At 45.7% G+C, this 19,950-nt stretch overlaps 2 protein-coding genes across 7 annotated transcripts in view; one reads left to right on the top strand and one right to left on the bottom strand.

Annotated features, from left to right (window-relative positions):
• Positions 1–388: 388 nt before the first annotated feature.
• Positions 389–969, bottom strand: LOC122479171 (peptidyl-prolyl cis-trans isomerase A). The gene has a single exon (XM_043573255.1). The coding sequence runs from the start codon at positions 907–909 to the stop codon at positions 415–417; it is 495 nt and encodes a 164-aa protein (XP_043429190.1). The 5' UTR covers positions 910–969; the 3' UTR covers positions 389–414.
• Positions 970–2,127: 1,158 nt separating this feature from the next.
• Positions 2,128–19,950, top strand: part of PIGG (phosphatidylinositol glycan anchor biosynthesis class G) — a 44,288-nt gene continuing 26,465 nt past the window's right edge. Inside the window, exons 1-5 of one of the 6 annotated variants that reach the window (XM_043573246.1) lie at positions 2,128–2,423; positions 3,264–3,469; positions 12,498–12,707; positions 14,471–14,659; positions 15,581–15,722. In XM_043573246.1, coding sequence (XP_043429181.1) covers positions 2,270–2,423; positions 3,264–3,469; positions 12,498–12,707; positions 14,471–14,659; positions 15,581–15,722 — 901 coding nt within the window. In that variant the 5' untranslated portion in view covers positions 2,128–2,269. The other 5 variants (XM_043573249.1, XM_043573251.1, XM_043573248.1 and 2 more) reach the window with 5 other exon arrangements.

Raw genomic sequence — 19,950 nt, 5'->3', positions numbered from 1 at the left:
ATTTTTTAAAGTTAACAGTTTATTTTGATTGATGTCTTTAAAAGCCTTATCTTCAAATACAATCACATTCTGAAGTACTAAGGGTTAGGACATCAACATATAAATTTTTTGGAAGGACACAATTCAACCCATAACAAGGACCCTTGTAAGGGAGGAGGTGTTTTTGGTTGTTGTTTTCTTTGGTTTTTCTTTTTCTTTTTTTTTTTTTGTTGTTGTTTAGCTTTTATTTCATGATCATAAACTTCACTCTGCAATCCAGCTAAACTTGGAGGGGAGTAAGGAGGACACAGGACCCGTGGAACTGAGGCAGGAACACAGGGACTCTAGATTTCGAGCAGATGGGGGCAGAAGGGCGCTCTCCCCAGCTACAGAAGGAATGGTCTGGTAGTTAAGATAAAACACGAGTCAAATTTATTAGATTTGTCCACAGTCAGCAATGGTGATTTTCTTGCTGGTCTTGCCGTTCCGGGACCCAAAGCGCTCCATGGCTTCCACGATGTTCATGCCTTCCTTCACCATGCCAAACACCACGTGTTTGCCATCCAACCACTCGGTCTTGGCGGTGCAGATGAAAAACTGGGAACCGTTCGTGTTGGGTCCGGCGTTCGCCATGGACAGGATGCCAGGACCTGTGTGCTTCAGGATGAAATTCTCGTCGTCAAACTTCTCCCCGTAGATGGACTTGCCTCCAGTGCCATTATGGCGTGTGAAGTCACCACCCTGGCACATAAATCCCGGGATAATCCTGTGAAAGCAGGAACCTTTGTAACCAAATCCTTTCTCCCCAGTGCTGAGAGCACGAAAATTCTCTGCTGTCTTGGGAACTTTGTCTGCAAACAGCTCGAAGGAGACGCGGCCCAAGGGCTCGCCGTCCACGGCGATGTCAAAGAACACGGTGGGGTTGACCATGGCTAAGAGGTGCGGGCAATTCCGGGGCGGCGGCGTCTGCAAGGCGTCTTTGGTTTTTCTTAAAAGTCGACAATGTGTAGAGATTCAAAGCACAGGCTGAGTCAGATTGATAGCTCTAATTCTTGACTCTGGCTGTTTAGCTTTGTCACTTTAGGCATGCTACTTCAACATTTCTTTGTCTGCAATAAGGAACAATGACCAAGTACTTTAAAGGGTTCTTGGGATGATCAAATGAAATAACTTCAGCGGCTCGACCTAGTGCATGGCAGGTGATAAACCAGATAAACCCCAGCTGTTGTTTAGCAGTTATTATTAACACTCGTGGTGAATGAGCACTGGTGAGAAGGTGGTAGAAACCTACAGTCATCCGAGCTTGAGGTGACAGACTTGTTTTAGAGACATCGCATGTAATGCCTGGAGACACAACCTGAAGTCTGCCTGGGGCATGGGAATGGGGTTTGGGTACATGCAACTTATCCGGGAAAGTTCTCGGAAGTGTTAGGGTGTGAGGAGAGCGGAGGAAGGCAACAGGGATGCAACCCCAGGAGCTGCAAGCACAGACTGCACCAGAGTTAACCTCCTCTGAGGCAAAGTGGCTGGACCTTGGCACTGCAACCTGTCAGGCACGGGCTCCAGGTGTGTGCGGAGCGGTACCCTACGGGGAGCTCAGCGCCTCCCAGCAGCCTAGGGCGATTCCCCAGAGGAGGGGGCGGCTATGAGCTACCGGTCCCCAGCACACACAGAAGCCGAGGACAGAGGCGCCGTCCAGTAAGGGGTCTGGAACGGCGCCTCAACAATGTCTTGGAGTGTACTTGGCACAGGGACACCCTAGTCCAGGAAGTCAGCTTGACCTTCTCTAGGTCACTTAGCGATGTAACGGCGGCCCAACTTGAAGCCCAGCTCAGAGAAGGCGCCCGCTGCTCAGACCTGCCCAAGAAAGGTGAGGGTTCTGACAGCGAAGGCACTAGACTCAGGAGGCTGAGGTGACACATGCGAAAGCTCCCGGCAGGAGGAGCGGCACACGTTAGGTTTTCCTACCCGCGGGAAACACACCCCACACGTCCGTCTGGAAAGCGGGGGCGGGGCCTCGCGGGCGGGAGGGAAGGCGCAAGCGCGCGCGCCGGAAGTACTCGCAAGAGGACTCTGGGATTACCGGCACCCGGAAGCGTCCGTCTGTTTTGCATATTTCTGGCGCGCCGGCGGACGTGATGACGCCACGAGTCGCCGCCTGTTACGCGTGCCAGTTCAAGCTGGTTCAGGGGCTGCTCCCGGAAGCCGCCGGTGCCGAGGGAGACTCGGGAGGGAGCTCGCAATTGTGAGGGGTGGGGGAGCACGGGTCCTGGCCCTGCGGGTGGGCACGATGCGGCTGGGCTCCGGGACCTTTGCCGCCTGCTGCGTAGCGATCGAGGTGATCGGGGTCGCGCTCTTCCTTCGGGGATTCTTCCCGGCTCCGGTTCGTTCCTCTTCTAGGACGGAGCACCAAGCAGAGCCCCCAGCGCCCGAACCCTCCACTGGTACGGACCCCTCCCCGGCCGTCTCCGCTCCCCTGGCCCCACTTTCTCCGGAGAACCCTCCTTATGAGCCTCGCCTCTTGGACTTCTCGGGCTACCGGAGCTCGTCTCTTTCATTATGGTCTCCACACCCCGGAGCCCCCTTTTTACGGCCCAGCCTCTTTCTGTATCGTTTTGTGGCAACCACCGCTACTAGGCCGCCTCGAATCTCCGCCTGGTCGCCGCAAAGAAAGCCATCCACACCCTGGTTCTTGCCTCCCCCCGGGTCTGCTCATGCAGCTAACGCCCCCCGCCCCCTTCCCTGGACAGGCCTTTGGGTCACTCCCTTTTCTAGGCGCCTTTTTTGGTTAATAAGACATAACAGGTAAGATACTTGCTGACCCCTCGCGTTTTCTTCTATGACATTCTTCTAAGAGGTTGGTTTTTGTTTGTTTTATTCTCCCCAGTAGCCCTCACCTACCAAGCAGTACAAAAGGCTCTCCCGCTTGGACCAGGGCCACACAATACCAGCCACTGACCATGTAAACACAATTTGTAAATGCTTCCCTATCTCCTACCTGCAGCACTGTTTTGAATCAGTCTCCCTAAAGGTCCAATTTTCAGGACCTTCACGCAGGGACTCCCCTTTTCCAGTATTCACCATGCAGAGGGCAATTTACTGCTTCATACTGGGGCTCTCAGTGTATTTGTCACCCCCGCATTGTCTACCAGTAACAGGTCCTTTTCTTTGGATTGAGGTAGGTAGATATGACAATATATATGGTGCAAAAGTAGATTACGAGCTGCTTGGATGCTAAGTACGGTTTAACGTTCAATTTCCTTTTTTCTTTCAAACCTTTTTAGGAGCCAGTTCCAACTGGACCAAGCTCCCACCACCCCTCTTCAGTAAAGTTGTTATTATGCTGATAGATGCCTTGAGAGATGATTTTGTGTTTGGGTCAAAGGGTGTGAAATTTATGCCCTACACGACTTATCTCGTGGAAAAAGGAGCATCTCACAGTTTTGTGGCTGAAGCAAAGCCACCTACAGTTACTATGCCTCGAATCAAGGTAAATGGTTTGACTTCCTTTGTTATATATGGGTTGATCTTTGGGAGGTTTGAAGGGGCTGTACTCTTTTACTTGGAGTCCCAATTTTTACTAGGTAGAAGTTAGTTTGGTGTTGTCAACCTGGCTGGGACAATAAAATGCTGAAGAAGCCTCACAAGGTAGGCTAGAACTGAGACCTGTGATTTATGTCCCCTGTCAAGCAGCCAAAGTTCACACTTCATGGAAAGCGTAAAGTATTTAGATCCAGATCATTCAGGTCAGCCTGATCCAAGAGTTAGTGTCCTCCTTGCTAACCTGGTCTCTAATTGTCAGTGGGTCACCTACATTCCAGAAAGGAGCCTTTAGGGTTAATCCAGTTCATTCTTTTGACTTTATAGATGAGAAAGCAAACTCAGATAAGTTCGATGACTCGTCAACAATTGTGGTATGCACAGTGATCAAACCTGCATGATCTGGCCGTTTCTAGTGTTTCTAGTGAATACCAGTTTCAGGTATTCAGCCTAGTGAGTGTGGCTTTAAAGCACATGGTGCTTTACCCAAGAACTATGAGTTGAAAAAAAAAAAACAGTACAGCTTTATTGATTGGCTCAAGAACTGTTTATTAAGCAACTACTATGTGTCAGTATTGTAATGGGTATGCATTTGGGGGAAAATAGTATCTACCTTCATGGAGCTTTTAGTCACTTAGGAGAGACCTAGCCATTACACAAATGAGTAGACAAATTAATGTTCACTTTTCAAGTGTGATTAATGCATGATGAGAAAGAATAGGATGTGATGCTCATTGCTGGGTGGGTTAGGAGGAGCCCCAATTTAGATTGAGGGTCAGAAAAGCCTATCTGAAGAAATTACATTCAAGTGAAGCTGAGGATGAGTAAAGAGGAGGCAGCAGAAAGGGACAGAGGAGCTTAAAAGTTTGTGACTATGTTGCTAGCATGGTATAAAAGTCCTGGCTAAGCCTTACATCTATGGCTGATCATGTGACACGTCAATATTTGATGAGACGGAGCCACTTCTTGATTCAAAGCTTGGGGCAGCATTTAGTAGGTACTCAGTAACTGTTTACTGGATGGATAAAACAGCCTGGGATTGTAAGGATTAAAACCACATCTTTCATTGGCTCTTTTTCTTGAGTTTCCCACTGTCTGGCACTTTTGGATGTAGTGTGTCCGTCATTAAGCAATATTTATTGAGCATCTTCTGTGTACCACACAGTTTTAGATAAGAGGGATTCAGTGAGGAACAGGACAGCAAGTGCCCTATCCTCATGGAGCTTAATTTCTGATTGAGGGGACAGAAAATATGTAAGTATACAAATAAATAATCGAAGTTTCAGAAAGTGATAAGTGCTATGGAAGAAATCAGGGAGGAGAACATGATGGAGTTATGAGGAGTGGGAGGTGGGGAGCACCTTTAGTCAAGAAGCTCAGGAATGGTCTCTTAAGAGTACTCCTTCTTGGGGCGCCTGGGTGGCGCAGTCGGTTAAGCGTCCGACTTCAGCCAGGTCACGATCTCGCGGTCCGGGAGTTCGAGCCCCACGTCGGGCTCTGGGCTGATGGCTCAGAGCCTGGAGCCTGTTTCCGATTCTGTGTCTCCCTCTCTCTCTGCCCCTCCCCCGTTCATGCTCTGTCTCTCTCTGTCCCAAAAATAAATAAAAACATTGAAAAAAAAAAATTTAAAAAAAAAAAAAAAAGAGTACTCCTTCTGTTGAGCCCAGTCTTGTGAAAGCTGGAAGAAAAGCATTCAGGCTCCTTACCATCAGGAGCACTGTCTTTATCTGTTCTATCAGAAGTATGGAAGGAACCCGTTCCTCCTTCGTTCTGGTAAGAAAGGTATTACCAGGAATCTGAGCAGGTGTGTAACAAAATGTGTAAATGGGTGTGCAGACCTGTATGTGGGCCACTGTGGTTCTTAGGGCCTCCCGTCTCCAGCCCATTTGTGTCATTTCATGAAACCGGTGTTTTGTTTCATTTTGTCTGTTTTGTCTTCAGTCCTTTACAGGTTCTCGGTCCTCGTTCCTCATCAAGGAGGAGCTAGAACAGGAAGTCCATACTGGAGTTAGGGTTACACAGCTCTAGAATTTGGTAGGATTGGGTCGTGTTGGCTAAGGAGTGTGTCCCCTACCCAGCCTTCGGTTAGGGAAGGGACTTCAGTAATCTCAAAGTGTTGATGCAGTTGTCACAAAATGCTGACCTAAATGACTCCAGACTAATGCCCCTCGTAGCGTTTGGTCGTGTTAACTAATATGTGACTGCTTTTCCTTTCTTCAGGGAATTTATAGTCACAATAAGGAACAGGTACTGAACAACTGACTGCAGTGAGCACAGAGCACAGGCATTTTCTCATGTGCTGTCACAACAGCCCCATGTTAGGCTTCGGGAGGCGGGTGCTGCCATCTTCTCCATTTTCCAGATGAGGAAACAGGCTTGAAGTGGTAAAACCACACAGGTGACATCAGAAACCAAACCTAAGCCTAGGTGTGTGTGGCTCCAGAGCCTCTGTTGGTCACAATGAGTTTACACAGCAGTGCTGCCCAGTAGAGGGACCAGGCCACATCCTCTTCCAGTAGTCTCTGCAGAGCCCTCCTTCAGTCTCAGAAGGCAAGAAACTACTATTCCCAAGGCCACAGCAACCACAGGAAGACCTCCAAGGTGATGTCAGGCTTGGGCTCTCACTTAGACTTCCCAGGGCTCTCAGCTGCCTGCATGCCGCCTGCAGGCATGCAGGAGGGTGAAGGGTACTAAATAGTCCCTGCCCTCCTTGAAAATGTCAGTGGAAACCCAGCCTAGTATGAGAAGGAGGCAAGTGCCTTATAAAAGCCCCTGGGAAAAAGATGGACAGATTAGACCACGTGGAAACAGAAAACCTTTATGTGGTGGAAGACGCTATAAACTAAACTGACAAATGATAAACTTGGAAAAATCGTTTACAGCTGAGATCACAAATGAGATGTTAAGCCCGTGACGTGTAAAGAGAATCTGACAGAAGACAATCCAGTGGCAAAGGATATAAAGAACCCCACAAAGGAAGACATTGAAATGGCGAGTAAACACAGGAAAAGATGTCTTTACTAGTAATCAGGGCAAAGCAAACTAAACCAATCTGTAAACCCAGTTTTTGTCTATCACGTTGTAAAAACTTAAAGATTGGTGATGACCTCTTCCTCACACAAAATGAGGTGGACAGGTACTCTCAACACTGAGCCAACCCCTGCACTGCCTGTCCGAACAAAGCAGCTCGTGGTGCGCTGGCTTAAACTCTGGGTGCTAACCCAGGCCTTGAGGCTACATGGTCCTGTCCCTGTTTACCTGTCCACCCTCATCTGAGCTGTCTTCCCTCTTCTGTGTCATTCATCCACAAGGATCCCCATAGCTCTCCGTACCCCAAGTGTGCTGCCCTCCTTCAACCTTGGGGCCTTCACAGATTGCGGTGCTCCCCCTTGGAAAGCCCCACCTCACCTCCCTTCCCCTCCCCTAGACAACATGTCAGCCTTCAGATCTCAGCTCAGATGGCACTTCCATTGGAAGCTTTTTAAAATAAATGTCCATTAAAATGGTCTTGGTCCCAATACTGGATTACTTTGTAGGTGCTAAAAAAGAAGCAGCAGCAGCAGCTGTGTGTTTTCTGGGGAAAGAAGTTCATGATATGTTAGCGTTTGAAAAACAAAAGCAAGTTGTGGAATTATTTACATAGTTTGTTACCATTTTGGTAAAGGAAAATATGTACCTTTGTGATTGTACACATACAGGGAAAGGTATGGTATGATACTCCCCAAGAGTAACTGGTTACCTACAAGCAGTAGGATTTCAGGGAGGGGGAGTGGCTCACATTTTAAAAAATAATTTCATTGAGATAGAATTTTCATACGATGCAGCGCATACATTTTTATGTGCACAGTTTGGTGAGATTCAACAAATGTGGTATAGCCATGCAACCACCACCACACTCTGGACTTTGATCCGCTACCCCAGGAGTGGTGGTTGTTGCTGTCATTTTGTTGGTTTGTTAGTGTAATCACTTGCCTAAACTCTTTCTGTAGAGTCTGTCTCCTCTGGAGTGCACAGTAACGGGTATGCTCATTTTTGTTTTAAATTCTTGTTTTTTATTTTTAAGCTGGTCTTCTGAAAGGTTACCCCTTGGTGAGCATAGTTAGTGGTTAGCCAATGATTGGTCAGAGGTTGTGCTTAAATACATTATGCAGTGGGCCTTCCACCCTTTCCAGGGCTCTGTGTATGGTTTGTTCTCACTGTTCAGGCACCTAGTAAGCCTGCCTTCTCACTTTCTGTGTGAGCAGTGCCTTTTGCTCAGCTGGAAGGAATCGGTAACTAGGCACTGTCTGATCTCTCCTGAGTGCACACTCAGCCCCGTGTGTGCATCCAGATTTCAGGAATATGTGGGAGCTTACAGAAATATGCTATAGCTGTCCCTTATATATATTATAATTATATATATTATATATAATTTATTGTCAAATTGGTTTCCATACAACACCCAGTGCTCATCCCAACAGGTGCCCTCCTCAATGCCCATCACCCACTTTCCCCTCTCCCCCACTCCCCATCAACCCTCAGTTTGTCCTCGGTATTTAAGAGTCTCTTATGGTTTGCTTCCTTCCCTCTCTGTAACTCCCCACCCCCCTTCCCCTGCCCCTTGGTCTTCTGTTAAGTTTCTCGGGATCCACATATGAGTGAAAACATGGTATCTGTCTTTCTCTGCCTGACTTATTTCACTTAGCACAGTACCCTCCAGTTCCATCCACGTTGCTGCAAATGGCAGGATTTCATGCTTTCTCATTGCCAAGTAGTATTCCGTTGTGTATATAAACCACATCGTCTTTATCCATTCATCGCTTGATGGACATTTAGGCTCTTTCCATAATTTGGCTATTGTTGAAAGCACTGCTATAAACATTGGGGTACATGTGCCCCTATGCCTCAGCACTCCTGTATCCCTTCCTAGTGGTGCTATTGCTGGGTGATAGGGTAGATCTATTTTTAATTTTTTGAAGAACCTCCACACTGTTTTCCAGAGCGGCTATACTGGCTTGCATTCCCACTAAGAGTACAAGAGGGATCCCATTTCTCCACATCCTCGCCAGCATCTATAGTCTCCTGATTTGTTCATCTTAGCCACTCTGACCAGTGTGAGGTGGTATCTCAGTGTGGCTTTGATTTGTATTTCCCTGATGAGTGATGTTGAGCATTGTTTCATGTGTCTGTTGGCCACCTGGATGTCTTCTTTGGAAAAGTGTCTATTCATGTTTTCTGCCCATTTCTTCACTGGATTATTTTTCGGGAGTTGGGTGAGTCCTTTATACATTTTGGATACTAGCCTGATATGTTACTTGCAAATATTTTTTCCCATTCCCTCAGTTGCCTTTTGTTGATTGTTTCCTTTGCAGTGCCGAAGCTTTTTATCTCGAGGTCCCAATAGTTCATTTTTGCTTTTAATCCCCTTGCTTTTGGAGATGTGTCGAGTAAGAAATCACTGCAGCTGAGGTCAAAGAGGTTGTTGCCTGTTTTCTCCTCTAGGGTTTTGATGGTTTCCTGTCTCACATTCAGGTCTTTCATCCGTTTGGGGTTTATTTTTGTGTATGGTGTAAAAAAGTGGTCTAGTTTCATTCTTCTGCATGTTGCTGTGTAGTTCTTCCAGCACCATTTGCTGAAGAGACTGTCTTTTTTCCATTGGATACTCTTTCCTGCTGCTTTGTCAAAGGTTAGCTGGCCATACATTTGTGGGTCCAATTCTGGGTTCTCTATTCTATTCCATTGGTCTATGTGTCTGTTTTTGTGCCAGGACCATACTGTCTTGATGATTACAGCTTTGTAGTAGACGCTAAAATCTGGGATTGTGATGCCTCCCACTTTGGTTTTCTTCTTCAATATCACTTTGGCTATTCGGGGTCTTTTGTGGTTCCATACAAATTTTAGGGTTGTTTGTTCTAGCTTTGAGCAGAATGCCAGTGCAATTTTGATTGGGATTGCATTGAATGTGTAGATTGCTTTGGGTAGTATTGACATTTTAACAGTACTTATTCTTCCAATCCATGAGCATGGAATGTTTTTCCATTTCTTTGTGTCTTCTTCAGTTTCCTTCATAAGCTTTCTATAGTTTTCAGCATACAGATTTTACATCTTTGGTTAGGTTTATTCCTAAGTATTTTATGATTCTTGGTGCAATTGTGAATGGGATCAGTTTCTTTATTTGTCTTTCTGTTGCTTCATTATTGGTGTACAAAAATGCAACTGATTTCTGTACTTAATTTTGTATCCTGCGACTTTGCTGAATTCATGTATCAGTTCTAGCAGACTTTTGGTGGAGTCTGTCGGGTTTTCCATGTAGAGTATCCATGTCATCTGCGAAAAGTGAAAGTTGGACTTCTTTGTCAATTTTGATGCCTTTTATTTCATTTTGTTGTCTGGTTGCTGATGCTAGAACTTCCAACACTATGTTAAACAACAGTGATGAGAGTGGACATCCCTGTCATGTTCCTGATCTCAGGGAGAAAGCTCTCAGTTTTTCCCCATTGAGGATGATATTAGCTATGGGCTTTTCATAAATGGCTTTTATGATGTGTAAGTATGTTCCTTCTATCCCAACTTTCTCTAGGGTTTTTACTAAGAAGAGATGCTGTATTTTGTCAAATGCTTTCTCTCCATCTATTGACAGGATCATATGGTTCTTATCTTTTCTTTTATCAATGTGATGTATCACATTGATTGATTTGTGAATGTTGAACCAGCCCTGCAGCCCAGGAATGAATCCCACTTGATCATGGTGAATAATTCTTTTTATATGCTGTTGAATTCAACTTGCTAGTATCTTATTGAGAATTTTGCATCCATATTCATCAGGGATATTGGCCTGTAGTTCTCTTTTTTTGCTGGGTCTCTGTCTGGTTTGTGAATCAAAGTAATGCTGGCTTCATAGAATGAGTCCGGAAGTTTTCTTTCCCTTTCTATTTTTTAGAACAGCTTGAGAAGGATAGGTATTATCTCTGCTTTAAATGTCTGGTTGAATTCCCCAGGGAAGCCACCTGGTCCTGGACTCTTATTTGTTGGGAGATTTTTGATAACTGATTCAATTTCTTCACTACTTGTGGATCTGTTCAAATTTTCTATTTCTTCCCGTTTGAGTTTTGGAAGAGTGTGGGTGTCTAGGAATTTGTCCATTTCTCCCAGGTTGTCCAGTTTGTTGGCATATAATTTTTCATAGTAGGCCCTGATAATTGCTTATATTACAGAGGGATTGGTTGTAATAAATCCGTTTTCATTTGTGATTTTATCTATTTGGGTCCTTTTTTTCTTTTTGAGAAGCCTGGCTAGAGGTTTATCAATTTTGTTTACTTTTTCAAAAAAAAATAACTCTTAGTTTCATTGATCTGCTCTACTGTTTTTTTGTTTTTGTTTTTGTTTTTAGATTCTATATTGTTTATTTCTGCTCTGGTCTTCATTATTTCTCTTCTGCTGGGTTTGGGATTTCTTTGCTGTTCTGCTTCTAGTTCCTGTAGGTGTGCTGTTAGATTTTGTTTGGGGGATTTTTTCTTGTTTCTTGAGATAGGCCTGGATTACCATGTATTTTCCTCGTAGGACTGCCTTTGCTGCATCCCAAAGGGTTTGGATTGTCATGTGTTCGTTTTCATTTGTTTCCGTATATTTTTTAATTTCTTCTCTAATTGCCTGGGCGACCCATTCGTTCTTTAGTAGGATGTTCTTTAACCTCTATGCATTTGGAGGTTTTCCAAACTTTTTCCTGTGGTTGACTTCAAGTTTCATAGCATTGTGACCCAGATGTCACTTTTAAATGTTAGGCCTTTCTCTTACCAGAAACAGCCCTGACCCCTCAGGCAGCTGTAAGGTTGGCCGTCCTTGCTTCCAACATATCCCTGGCATGGGACTTCTCTGAGCAGCTCCAGGTCAGACGGATCCCCATGACTGCTATATCGCAGGGGTAGGAGAAGGGGAGCAGGCTATGGTAAACAGCACAGGGACTCACAGCTCTTCCTGAGATTCAGTAGTTTGTCTTAGATAAGAACTTTTCAATTTGTTTTATATCCTTGATGAGCTTTCAAAGTCTGGAAATGGTTGCTTTTGGCAGTTTGGTCCCATTTATCATTGCTCTTATGGGAGGAGATATGCCAAGCTCCTCTAGCATTCCAGAAGTCAGGTTAATCCATATTTGCATTTTTGGCTGTTAAAGAAGTCCTGGAAAACTTAGTATGCCTGTTGGCACTGTCCAGATTTCTGTTTATTTCAGTACATAGGTCCCTGGGTGCCAGTATCATGGGTTGTTGCATAACTCCAGATCGTAGGAGACACATGACCTATTACAATGGCCTCTTAGACTCTATGCTAAAATGAGGGAGGTTGTTGACATAACTCTACATCAGAAAGGTATTGGCAATATGTCACGCCTACCCTTTCTTCCCAGAAATTTCAGTAGGGGGTGTGTGTGTGTGTGTGTGTGTGTGTGTGGAGCAGGGGTGTCCCACCAGCAACCTTAGCCAGTTAACGATGGGAATTCCTGAGAGTTTTTGCTTAGAGACTGCTTTCCTCCCAGGTGTGTGTGAGAAGCTGTTCATCCACTCAAGGTGGACATTAGAATTGCTGTGTTGTAAGATCAGTACATGGAGTTTGCTCATCACACAGAGCAGATTTGAAGCTTAGGTGAGGACCTGACAGGTGGTTGAGTAAACAGATTTGTGTTTTCGATGCATAACACACTTTGCCATCTGCTTCAGTTGCTGTAACTCACGGCTTTCCTGTCCACCACTGTCATCCAGCTGCCCGCAGCCTCCTCCATCCTCCCATTGGCTGAAATACAACAAAGTCTTTGTGATCAAGTTTGCTAGCTTTGCCAGAACGTATGTGCAGCTTTCCCCTTTGTCTTAACACTGACCCACCCTCCGGTGTTGAGGATGCCCTAGTTTTATGCTTTCCTCTTTCATCCATAAAATGATTTTTGACACCCCTTCCCTTGCTGTGCTTTGGATTCCATGGTCTAAGTTCTCGAATGTTTCCTCCTGCAGGCACTGATGACAGGGAGCCTCCCTGGCTTCATCGATGTTGTCAGGAACCTCAATTCCCCTGCACTGCTGGAAGACAATGTGATCACACAGGCAAAAGCAGCTGGGAAAAGAATGATCTTTTATGGAGATGAAACATGGGTGAAATTATTCCCACAGCATTTTGTGGAATATGATGGAACAACCTCATTTTTTGTGTCAGATTATACAGAGGTCAGGTTTTCAAATAAGAAAATTTTGTCATGATAGATGGAGTCTGATATACTCTTAGAGGCAACATCATTTTGTATGTGACTTTTACCCTCTTAGAGGCAACATTGTTTTGTATGTGGCTTTTATTAGTATATTGGGAGTAGTATGGAGAGGTTGTAAAAATTGTCCATTCATTCACATAACCAGTTACGGCCCAGGGACATGAACCCTGATGCAGTTGTGATCAAAATTCTCTTGGAACAGCCAAGCGCCTGTTGATGGGGGTACAGAGGATCAGGGCCAGCAAGGAGCCGTTTAAGCTGAGTTTTGAGAAGTGAGTGGGGACTTCCCAAGTGGACAGAATGGCGGGCGCAGCATCTGTACAAGGCAGAGCCTGAGGACTCCGTCGCCTCTCTGGGATCTTTGAGGATGTTCTCCTGTTAGTGTGGTGGCATCCCCAGTGGGGAGGTGGGAGGACAGATGGTGAACTGGGGGGAGCCTGGTCCTGAGGGGCATTTCCCTGTGCTGGGAGTGCAGTCTCCAACAAGAAAGAGGGCATGATTGGTCCCGTAGTTAGAAAGCTGACCCTGGCTGAGACCCTGGATGTCCCAATCAGTTGAGCATCTCACTCTTTATTTCGGCTCAGGTCATGGTCCCAGGATGGTGGGATTGAGCCCGCATCAGGCTCTGTGCTGAGTGTGGAATCTACTTGAGATTCTCCCACCCTCCCTTTCTCCCTCTGCCCCTTTCTGCCCACTCGTGTGCGCGCGCGCTCTCTCTCTCTCTAAAATAAATAAATAAATAAACAAACAAACAAATAAATAAATAAATAAATTTAAAGACAGTTGACCCTGGTCAACTCCAGAGGGAGTCCCCATAGAGTAGAGGCACACCCACAGCAGCTCAATTTGCTGGGCCTTGTAGAGCATCTGCGGTCTTGCTTAGGTTGATATCCTTTCCTGAAGTTGACGTCTGTAGATGAAGCAGTTACTGAGTTTTCTTGTCCTCTGTCTCATCAGTTAGAGACCCTTCCCTTTGTAGTGACTTTTCAGCGGGAGGGAGGTGGGCCAGCTGAGTGGTCAGGGCTGACCAGGCTCACGGCTCTGTCGGTGGCTGCTCTACTAGTTGCCGAAAGCTGTATCTTTCCTCCCAGAACAGCCTTCTCATAGGACATTCGGCTTCACCCTAGAGGTCACCTGAACTCTGGCACCTGTGTGACCTGGTTATCTGCTTAGTGTTAGTTAACTCCCAGTATGGATCCTGCAGAATGTTTTTTTTTAGAATAATACTTCTCATTGAAATTATCTGTATAATGTGTTCTATCTATAACTTAGAAATGTGAAACAGTATTAGTAACAGCTTAATCTAATGCTAATATTTGTTTATTTTTTTAATTTTTTTAATGTTTATTTTTGAGAGAGACAGAGACAGAATGTGAGTGGGTCAGGGGCAGAGAGAGAGGGAGACACAGAATCCGAAGCAGGCTCCAGGCCCCGAGCTGTCAGCACAGAGCCTGACGTGGGGCTCGAACTCACGAACTGTGAGATCATGACCTGAGCCGAAGTCGGACGCTCAACCGACTGAGCCACCCAGGCACCCCTTGTTTATTTTTTTTATGACAGCTTTTTCTGTTTGTTTATTAGGGTTTTTTGCTCTTTTCAGACTCTTAGTCCTGTTACCTAAAATAAATGCTTAGGTTTTAAAAGGACTGTATCACTTTCTTTTGGAGAGTGAAGATCAAGGGAAACGAGGAGTTATTCGTACGTGCTTTTCCCCCTTTACAGGTGGATGATAATGTTACAAGGCATTTGGATAAAGTATTAAAAAGAGGGGATTGGGATGTGTTAATCCTCCACTACCTTGGGCTGGACCACATCGGCCACATTTCCGGGCCCGGCAGCCCCCTGATCGGGCACAAACTCAGCGAGATGGACAGCATCCTGATGAAGATTCACACCTCGCTGCTGTCCGAGGTGAGGCTCACTGTGGAGCGCCGTGGAGTGCTAGAGTCACTGTGCCAGCGTCTCCTAGGAGAAACCAAGTTCCTGAAGTGGACTTGGGACCTACGTGAATGCCACGCCCACCATCATTCAGTTCACCTGTAAGCACAGAGCACAGGCTCAGCCTCCAGCAGCTCTGGTTTTGTCTGCCACTCACCCATTTAAGCAGCTACTAGTTCCAGAATGCCTTTTATATCATTGTTCCTGTCTGGGCATCTGTGGAGCTTATACTCTTGCCAGGAAGGACAAACAAGGGGCATAATAAATGAATACATAAGTATACTGGAAAGTGATTAGTGCCAGAGGAGAGCATAGGGCAAGAGGTGGGAACAGTCTGAGAGAGAAGTTGTGATTTTAGACGGTGAGACGAAAGCAGCTGTCCTTCAGGACGTGTGAGATGTGAGTGGAGCCTTGAAGGGAGAGAGGGGCGGATACGCCATCTGTGAAGGTGCGTTCCAGGTGAAGAGGCAGCAGCGGTAAGGCAGAGCCTGCTGGGCAAATCCAAGAACAGCAAAGGTCCTTTGCTGGAACGCTGGGGCTGAGGGGCAACCCCGTTTGACACACAGGAGACAGGCCTGACAAGGAGGGCACCTTGGCTCTCGCAGCTCGGCCATGGCAAAGACAGAAACCAAGCTCAAATCCTCTGCCTTCGGAGGCCCTAAATGTAACCCTCCTGGGCTCTGTGACCTCCAAGTGATTCTGTTTGTTTTATTTATGGTACTCTTTGACTTTAACCCTTTGATCTTGTAAGCTCATAGGTTAAAAAAAAGTGTAACGTGTTTAGAAAGAGCTACTATTTATAAAGTATAGCTAAAATCTAAAGTTTTTCCTTAACAAGAGCATGCGTTCTCCTCAGTCTGAATGCAACTGAAATATTTTTCCTTTGCATTGTAGGAAAGAGAGAATCTTTCACCCAATTTGCTGGTTCTTTGTGGTGATCATGGAATGTCGGAAACAGGAAGTCACGGGGCCTCTTCCATGGAGGAAGTTAACACCCCCCTGATCTTAATCAGTTCTGCATTTGAAAGAAAGCCTGGTGAGGATTTAGGAATGTTTACTATTTTCCTTTTTTTTTTTAAATGTCTATTTTTAAGAGCGTGAACACGTGTGCACGGCAGGAGGGAGGAGGGAGGAGGCGGGGCGGGGGAGGGTGGGTAGAGAGAGGGGAGGACAGAAGATCCAAGCAGGCTCCATGCTGACAGCAGAGAGCCCAATGCGGGGCTTGAACTCATGAACCATGAGATCATGACCTGAGCTGAAGTTGGACACTTAACCGACTGAGCCACCCAGGCGCCCCGGAATGTTTAGTGTTTTAAAACCGTATTTTACGTAACTTCTTTCTATAGTCTGATTTTAAATTTAAAAATCAATTTTTGGAAGCTGGGTGTGTTTGAAATACCCTGAGCAATGTGAAGATGAGAAGTAGTGGGACAGGGTGCAGCCAGGGTTTGGAGTTTACATTTCTTACCCCAATTCTTATAATGCAGACATTTCTTGTGGAAATTTTTTTGTATGAATGTCACTGCCTGAATATCTGGAGGTGTTAACAAAAATTACCAGCAGCTTGAAGACATCTGAACACATGTATGAACTAAAAGAAAGAGGCGTTAGTAATTAAAATTTTTATAAACTATCCATCTTTGGAAACTATTAAGGGCCAGAGCAGGACTACCTGAGGGCCCATCTTTCAGCATTAAGACACCCAACTCTCCACCCCAAACACACACGGGCAGCTCTGACCCGTGCGGGCTGGCCTGCTTCACAGCCATCTGCCCTCCCGCACCCTGCACTTGAGGCTGGCCTCTGCCTCCTCGCTTTACCACACGCTCACCTTCGCCCACCAGGTATTTCTGAGTTGAACACTCTGGCTTCCTTTCACAGAACCCTTCCATACCATTTGGCACTTCTGACCCCTAGTTCTGGGACCTCCCATTTGTCTGGTTTTCCTCCTCACTCTCACTTTGGTGTCTAGTCAGCTGTCTTTCTTCTCTGATCTCCAGCCTCCAGACTGTCTACTCAGCTGCCTGTCTGACACCTCCACTTGGGTCTCCCACAGGTAGAGCAAATACATAGCGTCACATCCTAATCTGCCCTCTCATGTTGCTCTGCCAGCACATGGCACCTTCGTGTGATTCGTCCAATCGGAAACCTAGGTGTCTCTCTTCACCCTCCTTCTCCCTTGCTCCCCACATTCCAGACCATCCCCGATCTCCCGTACATAAAACCTTCCAGTAGCTAAACTTTGGGTCAAGTAAGTCCTGCATGAGGTTTCTTTCCTACCTCACGGCTTCATCCTGAACCATATTCATCACTATTCACTATGTCCTGGCCTCTGCCCTTCCCATGGGTCCTCCAAGTGACAAGCTCTTCCCCACATGCCCCCGACTCTGTCGCCACATCAGATCCAGTCATCCTTGGTTTCATCTGACGTCAGTTGCTCATCCACGAGACTAAATTGCCTTCCCTCTGTTCATTTTTCACAGCATTCTGTGCATCCTTCCACCATTCTTTGCTTAGATTGTAATTAAAGACTTAGATGTGACGCGTGTAATACCTGCCTCCTCTCTGCACTTCAGCTATAGTCGGGCATGACCTAGTCTATTTTGTTCATTGGTACATGCCTGCCTTGGGCCTAAACATTGCCTGGTATATGATCAGTGCCAAAAAGAATTGTTGAATGAATGAATCTTCCACTTGCTTGAGGATTGGTTGGGGCAGAATCTCCACTGACTTCCTTCTGTCTTTTAATAGTGCTTTCTCCCCTCGGACATCTGACCCCCTAAAATATAAGTCCTTGGCTCTTGTGACCTGGGCCTTTCCATTCTAGGTGTCTTGCCTGCCTTCCAGTGAAGGCTCTACTCACCAGAGCACCAACTTCCTACGCCTGACTTTCCCACACTGTACCCAAAGCAGGGTCCTATGTGGCTCCCCTATACCTGAGTGAGAGCCCATGCCAGAAACAGTCTTTCCACTCATCCATCCATTGGAGGTACGCTGAGTACCTGTGGTGGGCCAGGCACTGCGCCGGACACTGTGGGCAGCCTTCACCCTCAGGGGCCTCGTAGTGTGGGGAGGAAGAGAGACAACCAAGTGGGTGGTTTTTATTGTGCATTGTTAGGTTATTATTGAACTACAGCGTTGAAGTTTTGTCTTCAAGGTGGGCATTTAAGAATCTCCTTGGGAGGCCTGGCTGCGTCTTCAGAGCCAGGAGCAGCCAGGGCAGCTGCATGCGCAGGATGCCTGATAACTGACCGCAGTGCCAGCGGTGGGTGGGTTCCAAGCTTTTTCTTATCTGTACATTTGTTTCCAGAATGTAGTCTCATTATGCTGATTTTATGAGCCAGGACTGCGCTGTATCTAGTTCGCTCAGAGTCAGTATTAATTTTAGGACAGTGCATGTCCAGTCCCCCTGCCCCCAGCACTGCCCTTACACAACCGCTGATCTTTTTTCCACCTGCATAGATTTGCCTCTTCTGGACATTCATGTACATGGACCCTGTAGTACCGGGCCCTGTGTGAGTGGCTGTTGATTACTGAGCATGATGTTTTCAAGGTTCTTCCACAGTTGTATCTGGTGTCAGGACTTCACTCCTCTGTTTGGCTACATTGTTGTGCGGATAGACCACATTGTGTATCCGTGCATTAGCTGATAGATACATGGGTTGTTTCCACTTCTCAGCTGTTAGAAATAATGTTACTGTAAACATTTGGAAAGAGTTTGTGTGCACAGATGTTTTCATATGGTGTTGTTTTCTTTTGCCAATACAGCTTTGCCCCTATGTCCCTCCTCTGTGCTGTTATTGTCAAATATGTTATATTTTTACATGTTACAAACTGAAGACATAACTGTTTATGTGTTTTATATAATAGTTTTTTAATTAGTAAGAAGGTAAATACGTTTTTATGTGTTCTATAATTGTATAATTACTTTTACTGATGCTCTTTGCTTCTTTTATGGATCAAAATTAGCCATGGAGTCACTTGCTTTCAGCCTAAAGAACTTCCTTTAGTATTTCTTATAATCCAGGTTTGCTAGCAATTAATAGTTTCTTTTTTATTTTGTTTTTCTGTTGTTGTTGTTGTTGTTGTTGTTGTTTTTACCCTGGGTGTCTTTATGTTGCCTTCATTTTTGAAAGATAGTTTTGCTGGATGTAAGACTCTTAGCTGACCATTCTTTTCTCTTCCAGTACTTTGGACATGCTATCCCACTGCCTTCTGGCCTCCACAGTTTTGGATGACACATCATCCCAGTCTACCTGGGCTTCCCTTCTCGTCTTTCAGAATTGTTTTTTTAATTTTTTTTAATGCTTAGCTATTTTTGAGGGAGGGAGAGAGGGAGAGAGAGAGAGAGCGAGCAGGGGAGGGGCAGAGAGAGAGAGAGACGGAGGATCCAAAGCAGGCTCCATGCTGACAGCAGAGAGCCCAATGTGGGGTTCGAACTCACAGACCATGAGATTGTGACCTGAGCTTAAGTCGAACGCTTAACCGACTGAGCCACCCAGCGCCTCCCGCACTTTTATTACGCTGTGCATGTTTTGTGTTTATGCAACTTGGAGTTCATTGAGGCTCTTGGATGTGTAGATGAATAGTTCTCATCAAATTTGGGAATTTTTCTGTTTTTCAGATTGTATATTTTTTTATCAATTTGACTTTAAATTTGGTGATTCTTCTGTCAGTTCAAAATCTGCTATTCAGCTATGGTGAATTTTTCGTTTCAGTTACTATATTTTTCATTTTCACACTTTCCATTTGGTTCTTTTCTTTATAATTTCTGTTTCTTTGTTGATAATCACTATTTGATGACAACATCGTCATCAGACCTTCCTTTACTTGTTTATGCATAGTTTCCTGGAGCTCTTTGTGCATATTTATTGTGGCTACTTAAAAGACAGTGGGTTACCTCTAGCATCTGGGCCCTTCCCTGGGAGGTTCTGTTGCTTTTCCTTCTGGGTTTTACTTTCCTGTTTCTTTGCATAATTACAGTTTTCAATGAAAACTGAACATCTCAAATAATATATTGTAGCAACTCTGGATGCTGCAGGTCTGCCCACCCCCCAGCCCAGGCCTGTCTTCATTGTCGTTTCCTTGTTTATTTACTGAGTGCCGTGGCTTGACCATTTCAGTGAGGTCATCTCCCACAGCGTGAAGTCTGCTGTTGCTCCTGTGTGGGGACAGCAGCGCTGGGGTGACCGCAGACTCAGTGGCGCTCTGTTGCTGTCACACCCAGCTGTCAGGCTCCACTCACTGCCAGCTGACTGCCGTAT

This window comes from Prionailurus bengalensis, chromosome B1 (assembly GCF_016509475.1).
Source record: "Prionailurus bengalensis isolate Pbe53 chromosome B1, Fcat_Pben_1.1_paternal_pri, whole genome shotgun sequence".
NCBI lineage: Eukaryota > Metazoa > Chordata > Mammalia > Carnivora > Felidae > Prionailurus > Prionailurus bengalensis.
The sequence above is the reverse complement of the archived record's forward strand: the minus strand, read 5'-3'. Positions and strand labels throughout refer to the sequence as shown.